General features: G+C 53.0%; 1 protein-coding gene across 9 annotated transcripts in view; it reads left to right on the forward strand.

The window, feature by feature from the left end:
• The window catches only part of CTIF (cap binding complex dependent translation initiation factor), a 294942-nt gene extending 278237 nt beyond the window's left edge, over window positions 1-16705 (forward strand). For all 9 annotated transcript variants that reach the window (XM_036918630.2, XM_036918629.2, XM_036918634.2 and 6 more), the window contains 2 exons: window positions 10972-11025; window positions 12708-16705. In XM_036918630.2, coding sequence (XP_036774525.1) covers window positions 10972-11025; window positions 12708-12923 — 270 coding nt within the window. In that variant the 3' untranslated portion in view covers window positions 12924-16705. The remainder of the gene's footprint in view (window positions 1-10971; window positions 11026-12707) is intronic.
• The last annotated feature ends 480 nt before the right edge of the window (window positions 16706-17185 follow it).

Genomic DNA, 17185 nt, shown 5'->3' on the forward strand with positions numbered 1-17185 from the left:
GCGGATGGGGAGCCTCTTACCGTAATTCCATCCTGATCGCAGCTCGGTCCTCGGGAAGCGGGTGGCACTGGTAGGCTCAGGTGCCATGATCTGCCAGAGTAACCACCTCTCCCTGGGAGAGCCCCTCTTCCCACCCCACCAGCTGAACCCCTCAGAGGTGGGCAGGAGCACCCACTCAGTTAATAGGTGGGGACCCTGGGGCCCAAGGACAGCAAGAAGAATAAGCTGGAGGCCAGCTCACTAGTCGGGGGTAATCTGCTCCCCGTGTTGAGGTGAATGTATAATATACCATCTGAATCAGGGCTCTTTTGGGAGAAAGGGATGCTCTCGCTACTTACTTTGGGATGACAGGTGAAAACCAGGACCATCTCAGGCACACGGGGGCATGTGGCCAACCCACGCTGCACGGACCTCCCTCCATTAGCCTTATTGACATGGGACTTACTCGTGGGGCAGCGGTTCCGTCATTTGACTGTGGAGACAAATGAAACCTGGAGTTTTCCATTACTTGCCTGTCCTTGGGGAGGTCATTTCATGGTCCATGCCTCAGTTTCTACAGCGATAAAATGAAGATATTACTGTGGTATCTGATTCAGGTAAACTGCTACTGGACAAGATGGGTCTTAAAATGTACAGACAGCTCAGAGCTTTGAAGTAGAGCAGGCACCCCAAAGATGTAAACCAGATGACAGTTTAGGACCTAGAAGGTGTTGGTGAGCCCTCGGGAGACCCCTCAAAGGTAAAACCTCAGAGGGGCTTCAGGCATTTTCTGTCACCCTTTAGGAGAGCAAGGCTGTCGGGTACTGAACACAGACCTAGACCCAGATAGGCAACACTTCCGGGAAGGATGGGAAGGGCACTAAAAGAGAAACTGGGAGGTGGTGACAGCTGTCACAGCCAGCATCCTGGGGGTCCTGGGAATTCATGGCTGCAGGGACTCTTTGAGCAGGCTCGCCTCCTGTGCCAGCCCCCGGCCAGGGCTTGGCCCCTGAGAAAACCGCTGGAACCACGGCCCCATCCTCTGTCTCCAGTGTCTGCAAGATTAGGTATGTGCTGTGAGCCCAGATTACATTTCCACCCCCTGGGGCCAGTTGTGGGATGAAGCATTCCCCCGTGTGACATTTATGTGGCCATTTTGTACAGGGTGGTTTGCAAGCTCAGCAGGAGAAGGCTAATTATTCCCTCTGGGGCAGGGCACCTGGTCCACAGTTAGGGTGCCTGCCCACCTTAGTTAGGAGGGCTGGCAGCCAGACCACAAGGCACAAGCTTGGAGTGGAGTCCGGGTCAGCACGGTATATTTCCTTGACATTTGACCATAGCTGCCATACCAGGGCTCCTTATTAGGCTAGTGGAAAAGTGACATTGGAGCAAATTTCCTCTCCTGGGGATGTCTGAAATGCAGGCAGGCACAGAGTGACAACGATAAGTAATGAACTTAAAACAACACTGATGATTCCATACTTATGTAATTTTGACACCTGTATCCACAGGCACTGCGGCCCCTCCCGTCCATATCTGAGGAGTCGTAGCCCTTCTTATTCAAGGCTAGTCCATGCACTTGATTCCATCCTCTCCTCTCCTCTGATCATCTCTCTTCTCTCCTGCCTTCTACCCACTCGCCTCTTCCTCTCACTCTTTAACAACCATTCCCCTTGACCTGTGCTAATCTCTTTCTCCTGCCCTTCTTCTCTTCTGAAAGCAAGTTCCCAAAAAAAAGAGAGAGAGAAGAAAGGAGAGAGAGGCAGAAAAGAAGAGAAACCCCCCAAAGAAAAAGAAAGATATGGTGTACTCTTTCTGTCTCCACTTCCTGACCTCCCTCCTGACCCAGGCTTCCACCTGCCCCTACCCCTGCACTGAAGTCAAGGCAGAGGTCATCCGTGCTCCCTAATCACCACATCCAGCAAGCCCTGGTCATTGTTCAGCCCACTTGACCTCTCTAAGCATTTGACCCTGTTGACCTTGTACCGATTAAAACTCTCTTGGGTTCCATGATGTCACTTCCTCCCATTCCTCTTAGCTCTCTGACTGTCCCTGTCCCCCTTTGGTGGTTCCTTTTAGAAGATGCTGCCTTTTCCTCGTTTGAAACCTTTATCCTCTTCTCATTGTATGTCTTCTCACAGGTCATTTCACGCCTATGACCTCGACTCGGGTACCGATGATCACAGATAGTCAGTCTCCCACTAGTCATCTTCCCTGATCATTCCCAGGGACCACGGACTCAGTATGTCAAACACTGAACTCATTCACATTCCCCAGAACCAATTCCTCATGCCTTCTTAGTATCATTGGTGGCACCACCAATGACTCAGTTGACCAAGCCCCAAACCTGGGGGTTACTCATCTTCTACATTGTCCTTTTCCTCACCCTCACTTCTGCCTCTTATAATATCTCCTCCCATTTTGCCTGCCTTGATTCAAGCTACCACGATTTCTCAAAGCAGCCTCCTCACTGGTCTCCTTCCCTACAGTCCCACCACCCTACCAGCTCCAGTCTGTTCTCCACACTGTGCAAGAAAGGATCTTCCTAAACACAGTTATTCTCTTCCTACTCCCCAGTTTCCAATCTTTCCATGGCTATCCAGTCCCTAAGGATAAAATCCAAACTCAGTAGCATGGCATCTAGAGCCCTTTAGGATGTGGCCCTTGCTTTCTTTATCATCATGTTTTCTCTCTCTCCCCCTCCCAGTACCATATATTTTAACAACTTGAAATACTTGTTATTCGCCAGTGCACTCTGATAGTTCATGTTTTTTGCTCTTGGGCATATGCCATATTCTCTTTCTTACACTGTGTGCCTGGTGCATTCACTACCACCATTCCATCCCGTGCTCCAACTCCACCTGCCTACCACACTCTCTTGATTTCCCCCTACTAGGCTATTAACTGAAAGAATTAGTCTGGTTATTCCTACACATACGCAGCACTTAGCACATAGTAAGTGTTCCATAAAAGTTGTTGAAAGAACGAGTAGGTGGAAGGATGGATGGACGGATGGATAAGTAGGTAAGTGGAGAGATGGATGAATAGGTAGGTGAATGGACGTATGGATAGGTGGGTGGAAGGCTGGATATATGATATGTAGGCGGATAAAAGGATGGATGGGTAAATGGATGTTTTGGGATGGATATTTGCACAGGTGGGTGAAAAGATGCATTAATGAGTTGGTAGGTGAGTAAGTGAGTGGATGGGTAGGTGGACAGATGGATAGATGGTGGCCAATGCAGACAAAGAGTAGGTAAAACCAATTCAATTTTTGAAGGCCCCGGTTGATTATTGTTACCAGTGAACAAAATTAAGAATTATGACCTCCAACCAGCAAAAAAAGCATTAGCTAATGTGGGAGAAGTTAAAACAATTCTGCAAGAAAGAGGGTGCTGACCCAGAACTCTTGAGCACCTTCTAGTTCTCAGACTTGCTGTTCTTCTGGTTGGCACAAACCACGTAAGCATTGTGCCTCAGTTTCTCTGTCTGTTAAGGAGAGGTGGAAACACCTGTGGCCTTTCCCTGTCCCCACAAGAGTGTCACAAGGGTAAATGGGATGCACATACAAAGTGCGGCAAGATCTTCAGGGAAGATATGTACTTAAGAAGATAGGCCTTTAATAACAATAATCACACCTTTGAATCAAGCTTTGCACTTTTCAAAGCTCTTTCACATGCACTATCTCAACTGACTCAAACGATTCTGGGCAGGTATTATCCCCCATTCTCAAGTGAGGGAACTGAGGTGCAGAGTGATTAAGTGACATGCCCGGGGTGACTCTTAGCAAGTAGCAGGTCTTTGGAAGGCTATTGCACATTTCAGATGACAGCCTTTTTCAGATAGATTATCTGCCTCCCCATCTCCCTGAAGAGACCCAGACATAATTGACCCTCTTCTCGATGACTCAGGGTTGTTATCAGGAGCATCAGTTCCTGTGCTGCCCTCTGGACTCAGCTGTAGGTGCCAGTCCAGGCCAGCAGAGGCTCAGCGGGAGGGGCCTGATCTCATCCCTGAGGGCCCCCCTAGATGCTGATGGTGGTGAGCAGCCCCCCACCCCTGTCACCACTCCAACTCTTCTCCCTCTCCCCTTTCTCCCCACTGTCAAGCTGTGTGCCCACCACTGTGGCTCCCATGGTCGCTGCACGCCCCCACCTCCAGTGATGTCTTCCACACCTTCAGCTTACCCTGCCACGGCTGGGGCCCTTCTTTGGATCCAGCCAGCCAATCAGAGCTCCCTGGATTTGTTCTCCAGCCAATCACATGTGCTCTCAAATCTTCTTGCTTGGCTTCCTCTTTGGTGCTCCAGCTCACCCACGACTCCCCCGCCAAGGAGGGAGGCTCCTGCAGCAGGGTCAGAGCTGAGCCTTTAGAATGGCTGCATTACCAAGCTGCTTGCGCTCATTCTAAAGGTTGAGACCCTGTGCTGTTGGTGAGCTGAGGTGGTCAAAGGTGGGCTGGCCAGCCTGCTAGCATCACTCCTCAGTGGTAAGGCAAGGAGTTGTGATCTCCCTACATGCTCCCCTCTGTAACCGTAAGGCAGCCCCGTGGGGCCTTTCAGTAGCACCTCCTTTCCCTCCCCATGGGGTGGCATCCCAAGCAACCAGCCCGGTTACATCCTGGGCACTCCTTGGGCAGCACACCCCTGCCCTGTGGACCTTTCCCCGGGGACTCCGGGATGCTCCCACCAGGCCACCTTTCCCCCTGGTCGCCATGGGGCCTCCCACAGCCTGACTGCGAGCACCTTGGCCTCTCCCTGAGGGAGGATAGGATGGGTGTGCCCACAAGTCTCCAGCAGAGACAATGGGACAGGAATGCATTAGCTTCCGAGCAAACACTGTGTGGGCTCGCACAATTGCCCTGGCTTCTCATCCAAGAAACACATTTCGCTGTTGGAGGGTGCGGGTGGCTTGCCTGCCTCAGCCTGCCCACACCCCTTTCTGAGCCAGGGACTGGTGAGTGGGCTGCTCCTCCCCAAGCCCCAGGGCCTGCAGCCCCCAGTAGAGCAGCCTGCCTCCTCCGTCAGCGCAGCTTTTCTTCCAGGGAGCAGTAGCAGAGCAGAGGGGTAGTACGCCTGGGCAGACAATGGCCTGCCACGGCTTTTTTAAGTCATTTGTTATTGTGGTAAATCTGAATAACCTAAAATTGATCATTTGTACCAATTTTAAGTGTACAGGTCTGTGGCATTAAGTACATTCACAGTATTGTACAACCATCACCATCTTCCATCTCCAGAATTTTTTCATCTTCCCAAACAGAAATTCTATTTGCATAAATAAAAACTCCCCAGTCCCCTCTCCCCAGCTCCTGGCAGCCCCCATTCTACTTTCTGTCCCTATGAATCTGATTATTCCAGAGACCTCATGTAAGTGGAATTGTACAGTATTTGCCCTTTTGTGACTGGCTGACTTCACTCAGCATAAAGTCCTCAAGGTTGCTCCATGTTGTAGCAGGTGTCAGGATTTCATTCCTTTTTAAGGCCGAGTAACATTCCACCGTATGGATGTACCACACTTAGTTTAACTATCCATCTGCCGGCAGACACTTGAGTTGCTGCCACCTCTTGCCTACTGTGAGTAGCGGTGTTGTGAACATGGGTGAGCAAGTGTCTCTTGAAGTTGCCACTACTTTTTGAGACTCGTCTTAGAATTAAAGCCTTGTCTCCAGAAGATCCAAATAGAATATGCAACAGCAAGAGAGCTCATTGGCCCCTTCAACATACCAACAAGGATTCATTTATCCAAGAACTAGCTGCCCCTGAAAAAAGCGGAATACAGAACAGGTAAATTTTGGCCACAATAAGAAGAATGGAAAAAACTTGCACTTGTGACACTGTCCACAAAGGCCATGTCAAGGGCAGATACCCAGGAGCTGTTGATCACGCAGAGGCAAGGGAACCTCTAGGAGGGGCGCTGAAAGGGTCCCAGGAGGGAGCCCCTGACGAGCTGCATCAAGGGCTCCCCAGGGTGAGGCAGCACAGCCTCGTCGGGCCACAAAGAGCAGCGAGTGCAGCTTCCAGGCTGTGACTCTAGGAAGTTTGAGGAGGATGCCATCCACAGCCCCTTCAGTTCTAAGGCTCTGAGATTGCGCTCTCAAAGCTGACTATGAGAGGCCAAGACGTTTGCAGAGAGAATAGGGTGCAGCCTGCAGCCACGATTCCTTTCATGAACTCTGCATCCCAGCAACTGCGAAGGAAAAGTCCAATGACAAACTCCCAGTCTTCCCCCATGTCCTTGAGAAAACCCAGCAGGTCATTTGCAAGAGGGCCTATCACAGGATGTGATTCTTGGCCTAATGCAGACTTTCCCAAACAAGAGTGTGAGATAAGGTTAGAGGAGAGGCTCTGGGGTCTACAGCCCACCCACAGCTCTGCTGGGGAGCCCAGGTGGGCACCTCACCTGCAAGAGCCCCCACCCCAACCCTGAGTCTGCCCCCTGGCCAGGCAGCCAAGAGCTCAGAGCCCTGTAATCCACTTCTCAGGGGTTCTGAGCTTTAAGGAAAGAGCGGTAACTCTAAGGGAAAGACTGTGAAGAGCCAGCACCTGACAAGTCCTCTGAAACGTGACTGCCCCTCCCTCCAAGTGCCCCCCCTACCCCCGGACATCTGACAGCACTGCGCTGAAACTCCGAGAAGCAGCATCAGAGGGTTATACACTTGCGATGCTGATATCGCAAGGAGCAGGGCTGCAGGGGAGTCTGGGCATGCAGCTGGAAGGACCGAGCAGAGGCAGACCGGTCACAGACATGCAGGGAGGAAGAGAGGAAGAATACAGAGACTGGGCCCACTCTGCCACTCCCAGGCATCCCTGGGGAGCAGGCCTTGGTGGCAGAGGAAATGAGGAGGAGGAGACAAGGAGACAGGGGCTGGTCAGGGCAAAGCGCTCTGCTGGCAAGAGTGTGGAGGCTCTAGGAGTCTTTCAACGCAGTGCTGTCAGATGTCCAGGGGGGCCACCTGGAGGGAGAGGCAGTCACGTTTCAGAGGACTTGTCAGGTGCTGGCTCTTCACAGTATTTCCCTCAGAGTTACCGCTCTTGTCCTTAAAGCTCAGAACAGCTGAGAAGTGGATTACAAGGCAGAACATGACCCCAGGTTCATCTCAGTTGACCATGAAAAGCATTTACTGAGCACCTACTATGTGTCAGCCAATGTGCTGGGTGCATGCAGAGCAGACGCCTCTCCTCCTGCCCCAAAGCTCCCAGTTCTGTCTGTTCCTCTCTTCCCCACCCAGCTGCCACCACCCACTCCATCTCTAGGAGTTTTTCCCACCAGATACCCTACTTTCCCCCCTTCCTTGTGATTTCTACCAGCAATTTTTATTTTAAGGATTTTTCCCCAGCTGAGCACCACAGGAGGCCTAAGAGGCAGCAAAGTTACAATCAGAAAGAAGTTCCCAAACCTCAGACTTCTCCTTGTATGTATTCATCCCCATCGCCCCTGCAGAGCCCCCTCCCCCACCATCCCAGACAGTCACTGGACCCTCCCAGTCCATGAACTAGCCCCTCCCAGGCTGGGTTGGTTGCTAGCCCATGACTCAGGTCAGCCTGCCACAAGGTCTCTGTCACACCCCCACCAACCTTTTCCAGAACCTGCCTGCTGCCCTTCATTCTGGCCTCCTGGGTCCACCAGACGAAGGCCCCTTCCCTGTGTGCTCCCAGAGTGCCCCCCTACTCCCAGCACTAGCCTGGTGGAAGCCTCCCTTGGCTTTTCCTGAGGGCCTGCAGCCTGGGGAGGCCAGAACTCTGGAGAAGTGGAGGGACAGCCCTAGGCTACAGAGTAGTCCACTTGCAGGTGTATTGCAATTATTTAACAAGTATCCCTGTCAGTGTATGTTCCAGTTATTTTCCATCTTTTACTCTAACAACAGTGCAGCAAAACCTCGTATCCATGTCAGAGTACATGGTGTCAGTACATGTGTGGGGAGATTCCTAGAAGCAGCATCAGAGGGTTATACCCTTGCAATGCTGATATCACCAAATTGCCATCCAGAGAGTTGAACTTCTCTTCCCACAAGCACTGTGTTTGCAGATGCGTTGATTATAACTTTGTGCCATGTCCCCTCTGGCAAGAGGGGTATGTGGGGTAGGGGTGTGTACGTCCCCCTCACTGATGCCTTTTGAAATGTGTGCGTCATGGTGACTTGCAGGTGAGCTGTCCCCTTCCCACATGCAGATTCCCCCAACTGTTGGGCTTTCTCCCCGCCTCCTAAAGCGTTTTTGTTAACGGACATTTCAGGCGCTTATTGTACAGCGGGCACTGTGCCAGATGCCAGGGAAGGCAGTGGACAAAATCGAGGCCCTGCCTTCAGGAAGCTTCTGGTTGGGGGAGACTGACAGCCGACTAACAAGTAGACACTGTCAGACTGAGATATGCAATAGAGAGAAATGAGTAAGCCAGGAGGGAAGAGGGTGCTCAGTTACACACAGGCTGCTCGTGGAAGACATGGCTGGTGAGGTGATATTTGGACAGAGCCCTGAATAGTGAGGGAGTAAGATCTGTGAATATGTGGTGGCTGAGAAATCCCGGGTGACAAGAACACAAAAGCCCTGATTCAGTAACATGTCAATGGGATGCACACTGATGGCCGTCAACACCGGTCACTTTGTGTGACACCACACCATTCTCTTCCCTGGATTATCCCTTGCTTTCCACCTGCTTTTCCTTGAGCAGTTCAAGGTCTACCTCTGCTCTTTCATCCCCAAAAGATTTCTTTTCTGCATGTCTGCTGCAAACCCAGTTCTTGGCCCACTTCTGACTGAGATTCAAAGACGAAAGAGGTCGGGTCCCTGAGAATGTCTCCGGTCAGTGCAGCCAGCATCACCCTGTGCCCTGGACTCCTGACGACCTGCATTTAGCAGAGACTGCCCTTGATCTCCAGCATCTCAAAGGGAATGCCTCTGGCCCCCACTGGGAGGGCCCTTAGACTAGGCGGATGGATGGCAACATGACAAAGAAGGACAGAGGGAAGGAGGTTGTGCGGTATTCAGATTTCAAGCCAGCAGGCAAACAGCCCCCTGGGTATGTGATTCCTTCTCTCCTTAAATACATCATGCTTGGGTCAAAAACTTTGACTCCAGTTCTCAGTCAGTGAATAAAGATGCTCACCTGAAAAAACGCCTTCCTCTTCTGCTGTCCTCACCCTCTACCCTTGCCTTAAAACAAAAACCAATGCATGAATCATATCAACCAACATTTAGTGAAGCCCTACTCTTGCCAGGGGCTAGGTGTTAAAGGGCCACAAATACGAATGTGGCACTGTCCCAGTCTTCCAGAAGCTGGCAGTTCCCACTGGAAAGTGTCTTTTCTCTTTGTGCACATTGCCAAGTGGGTGAGAAGGCCAGGGAGTACTCGGGGAGTGAGCAGCAGGAGGGCATGGCAGGCTGGGTAATCTGGAAGTCTCTAAAGAATGCTTGGAAGTGCCCTGGCCTTGAAGGGTGGGGAGGTGTGGAAGGCTGAGGTGGGGGGGTCCGGTAAATATGTAAGACACCTGGAGCAGATAATCCAGATGTGGGGTCAGCTGATGACATGGTGATCAGTGCAGTGGGGGTTGGTGGGGTGGAGATGGCACTGAGATGTCTCTAGAGACTGGAGGGGCACCAGCCAGCAAAGCAAACAGTGGAGGGAATGGTCAGTGAGGTTTAAGGAGAGCAGGATGGTAGAGCTTCTCTGAGGCTGTGCCCAGGCAGAGTTTCTCCTGGGGGTTCAAGAAAAAAAATGAAATTTAAAATAAAAGCAGAAAACAAGAAATGTCAGCAGGGATGTGAAAAACAGAACCTTTGACATTGTTGGAGAACATATGAAGTGGTGTAGCCACTGTAGAAAATAGTCTGTCAGCTCCTCAGAAAGCTAAACATAGAATTACTGCATGACCCTGAGATTCTACTCCTCGGTGTGCACCCAAGAGAACTGGAAACGCATGTCCACACCAAAACTTGTACATGAGTGTTCAAGGAGCATTGTTCACAATAGCCAAAAAGTGGAAACAACCCAAATGTCTACCAATTGCTGAATGGATAAACAAAATAGGGTGTGGCCACACCATGGAATATTACTCAGCTGTACAAAGGAATGAAGAACTGGTGTTTTCTATGGCATGGATGAACTTTAAAAACATTGTTAAGTGCAAGAAGTCAGTCACAAAAGACCACATATCGTACGATGAAGTGTCCAGAATAGACACATCTATAGAAACAAAGGAGGTTAGGAGTTGCCAGGGGATGAGGGAGGAAGGGGACTAAGTGCTAATGGGCATGGATTTCTTTTGGAGGCAATGAAATTGTTCTGGACTTAATGGTGATGGCTGTACAACCTTGTGAATAATCTAAAAGTAACTGAATGTATACTTTAAAATGGTGAATTTGATGTTATCTGAATTGTATCTCAATTTAAAAAGAGGAAGAGAGATTGAGAGAAGGAGATCAGCAAGAAGAGAAAAGCCTGGCCAGGGGCTTGGCCAGTCCCTGCATCGAGCAGCCTGGCCATGGCTTTGATCAGGAAGCAATTCCATCCCCGGGCTAAGTCAGTGCAGCTGAGGTATTGGAAAAAATCACTTTAAATTTCTGAAAGTCTTAGCCAGGGCCCAGGAGTGCCTGAGAACGTGGTTGAGCCTCCCCTCACCAATCCGGTAGTCTTTGTGTTAATTTCATTTCTCTGAGTATTTCCACTGACCAGTTGTTAATAGCCGATGATCTCAACATACTGGCCTCTGCCTAAAAACTCACCTGCAGCCTTGCTGTGCCATGGCCTCTAATCGCAACCTCTGACCTGGCCGGGGCACCGCAGCCCTACGACCACAGCAGTCCTCCAGCTGCTCAAATCCCATTGGAGAAATCACCGCTTCCGGGAGCATCATTCCTACTGCCTTCCGACCTTCGTGGGCTCTCTGTCTGGCCCACCCCTTGGAGCTGCATCTGAGCTGGGGCTGGGCAGGCTGACTCAGGGGGCTGGGAGCTGGCAGCCACCCCTAAATGGTGTTCTCTGCCCCTCTCTTCCACAGCTCTTGCAATCTCAGGATGTGAAGGAAGATGCTGTCCTGTGCTGCTCGATGGAGGTAAGCAGAACAGCTTAGACATCTCCAACCTCACACCCCGTGTGCCCCTCATGCCTCTCAGGTGTGGGTGAGCAAGGCTCATGGGAGGCATCCACAAGTCCAGGGCAAAAGTATGCTGAGAGGGCTTGTGGACATGGACTCCTCCATCCAGAATTGTTAACCCAAAACCAGGACAAATGTTGATGGACGACCAGCCTACCACAGGCTGGAGGGAGAAAGAATTGCTGGTTCTCTGGAGGGACAAACCTAGTGCTAGCATTGTCTGCTTTCCCTCTGCCTCCAAGACTGCCTCCTTGCACCAGCAGATCATACACATGACCTAACCCCCAGCCCCCAAATACGTCCCTTGGCTTTGGTGGTATGGGGTTTGGGGAAGGTACCTGAAGTTGTCATGTTGTCACCCTTGAAAGGTGCCACTTCTGTCCTCAAGGTATGACCAGTGGCCACTGTTCACTGAAACTCTTCCTGTGGGGTCTTCCAAGGGGAGCAAATTTTGCCCTCCATACACAGCCCAGAGTCATTCCGAGGGGCGTACAGTGGGCTTCCAGTGTGAGCATTCCCTGCAGCTGGCTTCTGACCAGCCTCGAAGGCTGCACCCAGGACCTGAGGCTGCAGTGCTGGGAGCCCAGACAGCAGCCTTATTTCTATGGGACAGTCACTCCAGTAATGTGTTGGACTCCAGTTGGGTACCCTCTGTGGGGCTTGGGTCAGGGGAGGAGGAGAAGGAGAAAGCATGGTCCCTGCCCTCAGGCAGTTCCGGTCTGGCTAGGGATAGATCACACACAGAGAGGACAGGCGGTGTAGAGTTAAGTGTGGGTGCAGAGCATGCACCTCTGGGGATCAGGGGAGCAAGATCATAGGCACAAGGGGGTCAAGGAAGGTTTTGTGAAGAAGGTAGAGCCTTGAAATATGGGTAGGATGAGGCTGTGGGTAGGGCAGAGATGGGGGTTGAGATTCTATCAAGAGGACCCGCAGAGGCTGCTGGCAGTGGGTGCACTGATCCGGACGACTGGGGCTCCTTCTTCCCAATGGGCTTTTCAAGGTTATTGGGGACCTGTCTTGAGGACCCTTGGACTGGTCTTGTGCCCAGGTTCTTCTTTCTTCCCCTTTGTGTCCCAAGTGTGGGCAGAGGCCAGTGCTGAGGGCAGGGAGGTGGGGTTGGGGGCAGGAGAGTCAGGAAAGAGAGAAATAGGAGAGCCCATCCCCACTTTCAAGTTCCACACGGACACAGGCAGGCCATAATGACTAAGCTCATTTCCAGAGAGGCATCCTAGCAGGTGAAAATTAACATGGTGCAGCCTGTTCCCCTGTGAAGGCAGCTGGTCACACAGCCATTGAGGGTGTGGGAAATAATCAGGAAGGCTTCCTGTAGGAGGAAAGCTCTTGGGTGAAAGGGAGAAGCAGCCTGTTCCAGGCAAGGTCTTTTATCAGCCCTGGGCATCAGGCTATGTCCTGACCCCTCTTATTCCTGCCACAATTGGTTGTTAATGTGGGCTCTCACAGTTGGCCATTTCCACCTCCCCACCTCCCTGTCCTTCTCCCATGGCAGAGGCCTGGGCCTGCACCTTCCTGAGAAAACCCAGCCATTTCCTGCCCTAGTCCCCAGCCCATCTAACCAAGGTAGGTTGGGGGGCCATTGTAGGGCCCGAATCCTGTCCTACCCCCAACTTCTCTGCCTGCAGCTGCAGAGCACAGGCCGGCTGCTGGAGGAGCAGCTGCCCGAGATGATGACTGAGCTCCTGGCCAGTGCCCGCGACAAGATGCTGTGCCCCTCGGAGTCGATGTTGACCCGGTCGCTGCTTCTGGAGGTCATCGAGCTCCATGCCAACAGCTGGAACCCTCTGACACCCCCCATCACGCAGTACTACAACAGAACCATCCAGAAACTGACAGCCTGACAGCCAGGGGGCCTGGCGGGCAGCCCATGGGCAGCTGGGGCCTTGGTGCACAGGGCCAGATGGACAGGCAGCAGGACAGGGGTGGCCCTGGCGGGAGAAAGAAATGAGGAAGACAGGCAGGGCCGGCGGCTGGTCTGGAGCCAGACGGGGAAGGGATCGAATCCCTGGGAGAAATGCCCCCCGTAGAGACCCCCCTCAGCCCTGAGCATGCAGCAGTCACACCAACAAGGGAAGCATGTTTCTTTTTCCTGGTGGCCCCGGCCCTGGCCCCTCCTCACTCCTGCTCCTCTCCCACCTCCCATCAAACGCGCCCCCACAGGGCTTTGTGTGAGGGGTTCCATCTCTGTGACTCCTCTGAGGCCTTGGCAGCCCCGCACACCAGGGTACCGCTTGGTCAGAAAGGACCTCAGGAGGCTGCAAAAGTGGGTCGGAGACGGGGCTTGCATTGTTCCCACATACTGTCAGCCACAGTCGCCAACTGGCAGCAGGCGACGTGTAGCAGATGTCCAGGAGGACAAAGGCAGGCACGATCCCCACCAGCCGCCAGTAATTGAGGGCCTTTGTCCGCCACGGTCGAACTGGGGAACAGAGGCGATCTTCTCTAACCTTCACGCTCCACCTTCTCAACTTCAATTCTGCCTGCCTTCAGCCCACCCCCACCCCCCACCCCCCGCCACAGGCCTTGGGGGCTGGGAGCAGGGAGGGGAGCTGGAGTTCGCAGTCCTGTTTGCACTCTCGTTTTGTTGTGTTTTATTTTTCAAAAGTCAGCTGCTTTGAAGTCTCTTCTCTCAATGAAAAGAATCCGTGATGTGATCACAGCCAGCACCATGAGGACCCCCTGATTAGTGGGAGATCAAACTGGCCCCCTCTGCAAGGATGCTAGCCACAGACAGCTTGCCAGTAGCCAATTAGGGTAATTGGAAACTTCTGCCTGGCGGGGGTCCCCACTGGAACCCTGTGCGCCTCAGCCCCTGGCTTCCCGCACCCTCTTTCATTGTAGCTGAGCGCTCTCAAAGGGCTGTTACTGTTGCCACTTGGGAGTGCAGTAAAGCCCATCCAGGCCCAGGGCCTTTTGGTGAACTGGGCACAGAAGTAGGCTGACAAATTAAAACCCAAATGCTAGGTGATGCTTCCTGCTCCACACACAGGTTTTGTCCCAAGCTCTTACTCGGGGAGAGTGGGGGAGGACGGCTGCCTGGCTCCCCGGGACTTGCCTCACTACCTTCCTCCTCAGCCTGGAGGAGGGCTCTGTCGCTGCCCCAGCTTTCACACGGGCATGATCCAGAAGCACAGCCCTCCCACGCCAAGGCCCGTGTGCCGCGGGAGGGCTCTGGGCACTGCAGCCCCTGGGCTGTAGGAGAGGGCACATTCCTTCCACCACAAGCAGGACAGTCGGGCAGCTGGGTGGGCCGCAGACGCATCTCCCAAGGCTGGGACCAAGGTTGGGGTTTCTTGGAAGGACAGGGTCCTGCAGAGCAGCCCTTTCTCTGCTGGAGGAAGACGCCGGTTGCGCACTACAAGGCTGGCTTTGGGGTGGGCCCTGGCCCCGGCATATCCCCATCTCTGGGCTGGAACCCTCAGTTTGATGAGCCCCCAGAAAAAGACCCTAGAAGCCAGCAGCTTCCTGATTTGCCCCCTTCTGAAATTAGTCACTCCCTGGATCCCTGGAGGCCCCCGGCTGCCTGGTCCATTCAAGCTGGCAGGGACAGGAGCTGGAGGAGGCTTCCCTTGGTTGACTCCGAGCCTGGGAGAGCAGACAGGGTTGGGTGGGGGTAGGTTCCCAGTACTCCCTGGCTTTCCCCACCTGCTGTAACCTGCCCTTCAGCCCTGGAAAGGGAGCTGGTGTCAGTCCCCAGAAAGAGCCTGCTGAGGGCCCAGGTTTACTGGGCACAGGCTGGTGGTCTCTGCCAGGAAGCCCATGCTGCCCCTGGCTTTTGCCTTCTCCCTCCTTCCCAGGCTTTCTGAAGCTTCTCCTCACTGCCTTCCTCCTCAGCCTGGGACCTAGGGACACCAGAGGCCCCACAGGAGGCCTCAAGGGAAGAGCGAGGCTGATGTCAAGAGGCTCAGAGAGGGCAGGCACCAGGGAAATCATGGTCTCAGGAGTCAGGCAGCCCAGCCAGGCAAGCAGCTGCTCCCAGGCAGCCCTCAGAGACCGGCACCTGTGCTGAAATGGGCCTTGCTTCCCCCCAGTGAGGGTGTGTGTGTGTGTGTGTGTGTGTGTGTGTGTGGACTAAGCAGGGCCCAGAGGAAGGGCGGTACAAGCTGAGGAGGCAGGGGACTGGGGGCTACCCCCACCGACCTAGGGTCAGAGAGCAGGCTGCAGGAAGGTCCCAGGCCCCCCATGTACAGGGGGTGATGTTCGCTAGAAGGCAGAGATGGGCACACGGGGGCCCCTTCCTCCTAATGGCCTTCATGGTCTTGCCTCAAGGCCACCCCTCCTTGACTGTTAGGATCAGGGTGTGAAGAAGTGAGATATAAATATGTACACATATATAAATATATTTTTAATTACGTGTCATGTCACCGTGGCTCCAGACATATGGTTTGCCCAGTTTATTCCATTGCTTGAAAGCGCTTCCTGGCCAATACGAGTAACAATTTCAGCTGTTTTTCTAAATGCAGGTCGTTGCTACTTTTTCAGACATGGAAGGAAAACATTTTAAAAAAATTATTTTAAGGAAATAACAGTAAAGCCTAAAATCTGAACTCTGAGGCAGCTTCCCATGGATGACTACTCAGCTAGGAACTGAGGGGCAGAAGTGAGTGCCCCACAGGCCTGCTCCCTCCCCACTGAGTGAGGAAGGCCCTATCCAAGCTGACCTCTGAATGTATTTGGTGGGAGGCGAACCTGGATATTGCATTTCTGAGGCTTGTGTTGTTTTCCCTACCTGCCTGCGGCTTTCTTGGCACACTGAAGAGGCAAAGTCCGGCCATCTGACGTTGATCCAGTCTGGGTCTCTCCCCGCTGCCACTCAAGACGAGATAGGCACTGTTTTCCTCTCAGGCAACTAGCCTGCTCACCACAGCCCTGCTCGCCTTGGTCTTGTGGCTTTGCCTCAGCCCTGGGGCCATGGCCCCAAGAGGGCTCCTCACTGCTCCTGGAGAAGGCGGGAGCCCCGTGTCCGTGTCCTCCATGGGGAGTATGCACCCCCAAACTCAGTTTCATCTGTTTGTCCTTAATCTGTCTATAAACCTTTAAGGTTTAGGGATTGTCCTGTCCATCCATGTAAAGTGTACATGTTGGCCGAGTCGGTATTTATTCTAATTTTTATTTTTATTTTCTCTGAGGGATAAGGGAGGAGGGATGTGAAAAATGTACCACTGACCCTGCTCTGGGCAGCTGATGGGGGTGCCCAGATAGCCAGGCCGCCACAAGGAGCAGCCCCCCGGGGCTGCCCGACACCAAGTCCCAGTGTCTTATCTGGCATCAGGAAGCTGCCAGGGTTCCTCAGCTGACAGACCCTCAGGGCCTCCCATGCAGTCCTGCCCCTCAGCTGCTAGGCGCTCTGTTGGGAATCCTCTGGCTGGGCCTTTGAGGATGCAGAGCAGAAAGAAGACAACTGTGCTCAGGTCATGGCACAGAAGGGCTGCCTGCCCACCTGAGCCAGCTGGGAGCCTGGTGATAGGACCTACCTCCCGGGAACAGGGGCCTGGGGCTGCCCGCCAAAGCGGCCATGGAATTCTGCTACTGCAAACACCTTCCCTCCCTCAGTCTGTTCTGCTTTCCAGCTGAACCCAAACTACAAGTGGGTTTAAAAAATAAACACCAAAAAACAAAAAAACACCCTGAATTTGTGCTCTTTGTGTGTTTGGCAAAAGGAACCTTTCCCAAAGGCTTTTGTGCCTCAGCTGGTGCTGGCAGAGATCTCCAAGGAGGCCCTACCCAGGCTACAAGTTAATGAGATTCCCCATAGCCTGGCGGCTACCATGGGGAGCAGGGCAGGGCCTGGGCTCTGGGGCAGGTTGTGAAGGAGTGGTCCAGACAACGTGTGTGAAGGAGATGTGTGTCCTTCAAGCTGGGAACTGTGGCCTATCAGAGGAGGTAGGATTAGGCCGGTCCTGCAGAGAATAGTTCCCACGCTAAGGATTTGGTCTGCTGTAGGGCTAGCCGCCCATCCCCCAAGCCTACCCCTTCTTTACAAATGTCATGGGGGCATTTGGCAGTGACTCATTTCAAGAAGACTGAGACTTAGGCCTAGCAGCTTTTAAAAGCAAGTGGCTGTCCAGTCCCGGTGGGTCAAATCAGTCTTTGATCAAAGGGT

The sequence above is a fragment of the Manis pentadactyla genome, chromosome 6 (genome assembly GCF_030020395.1).
Source record: "Manis pentadactyla isolate mManPen7 chromosome 6, mManPen7.hap1, whole genome shotgun sequence".
NCBI lineage: Eukaryota > Metazoa > Chordata > Mammalia > Pholidota > Manidae > Manis > Manis pentadactyla.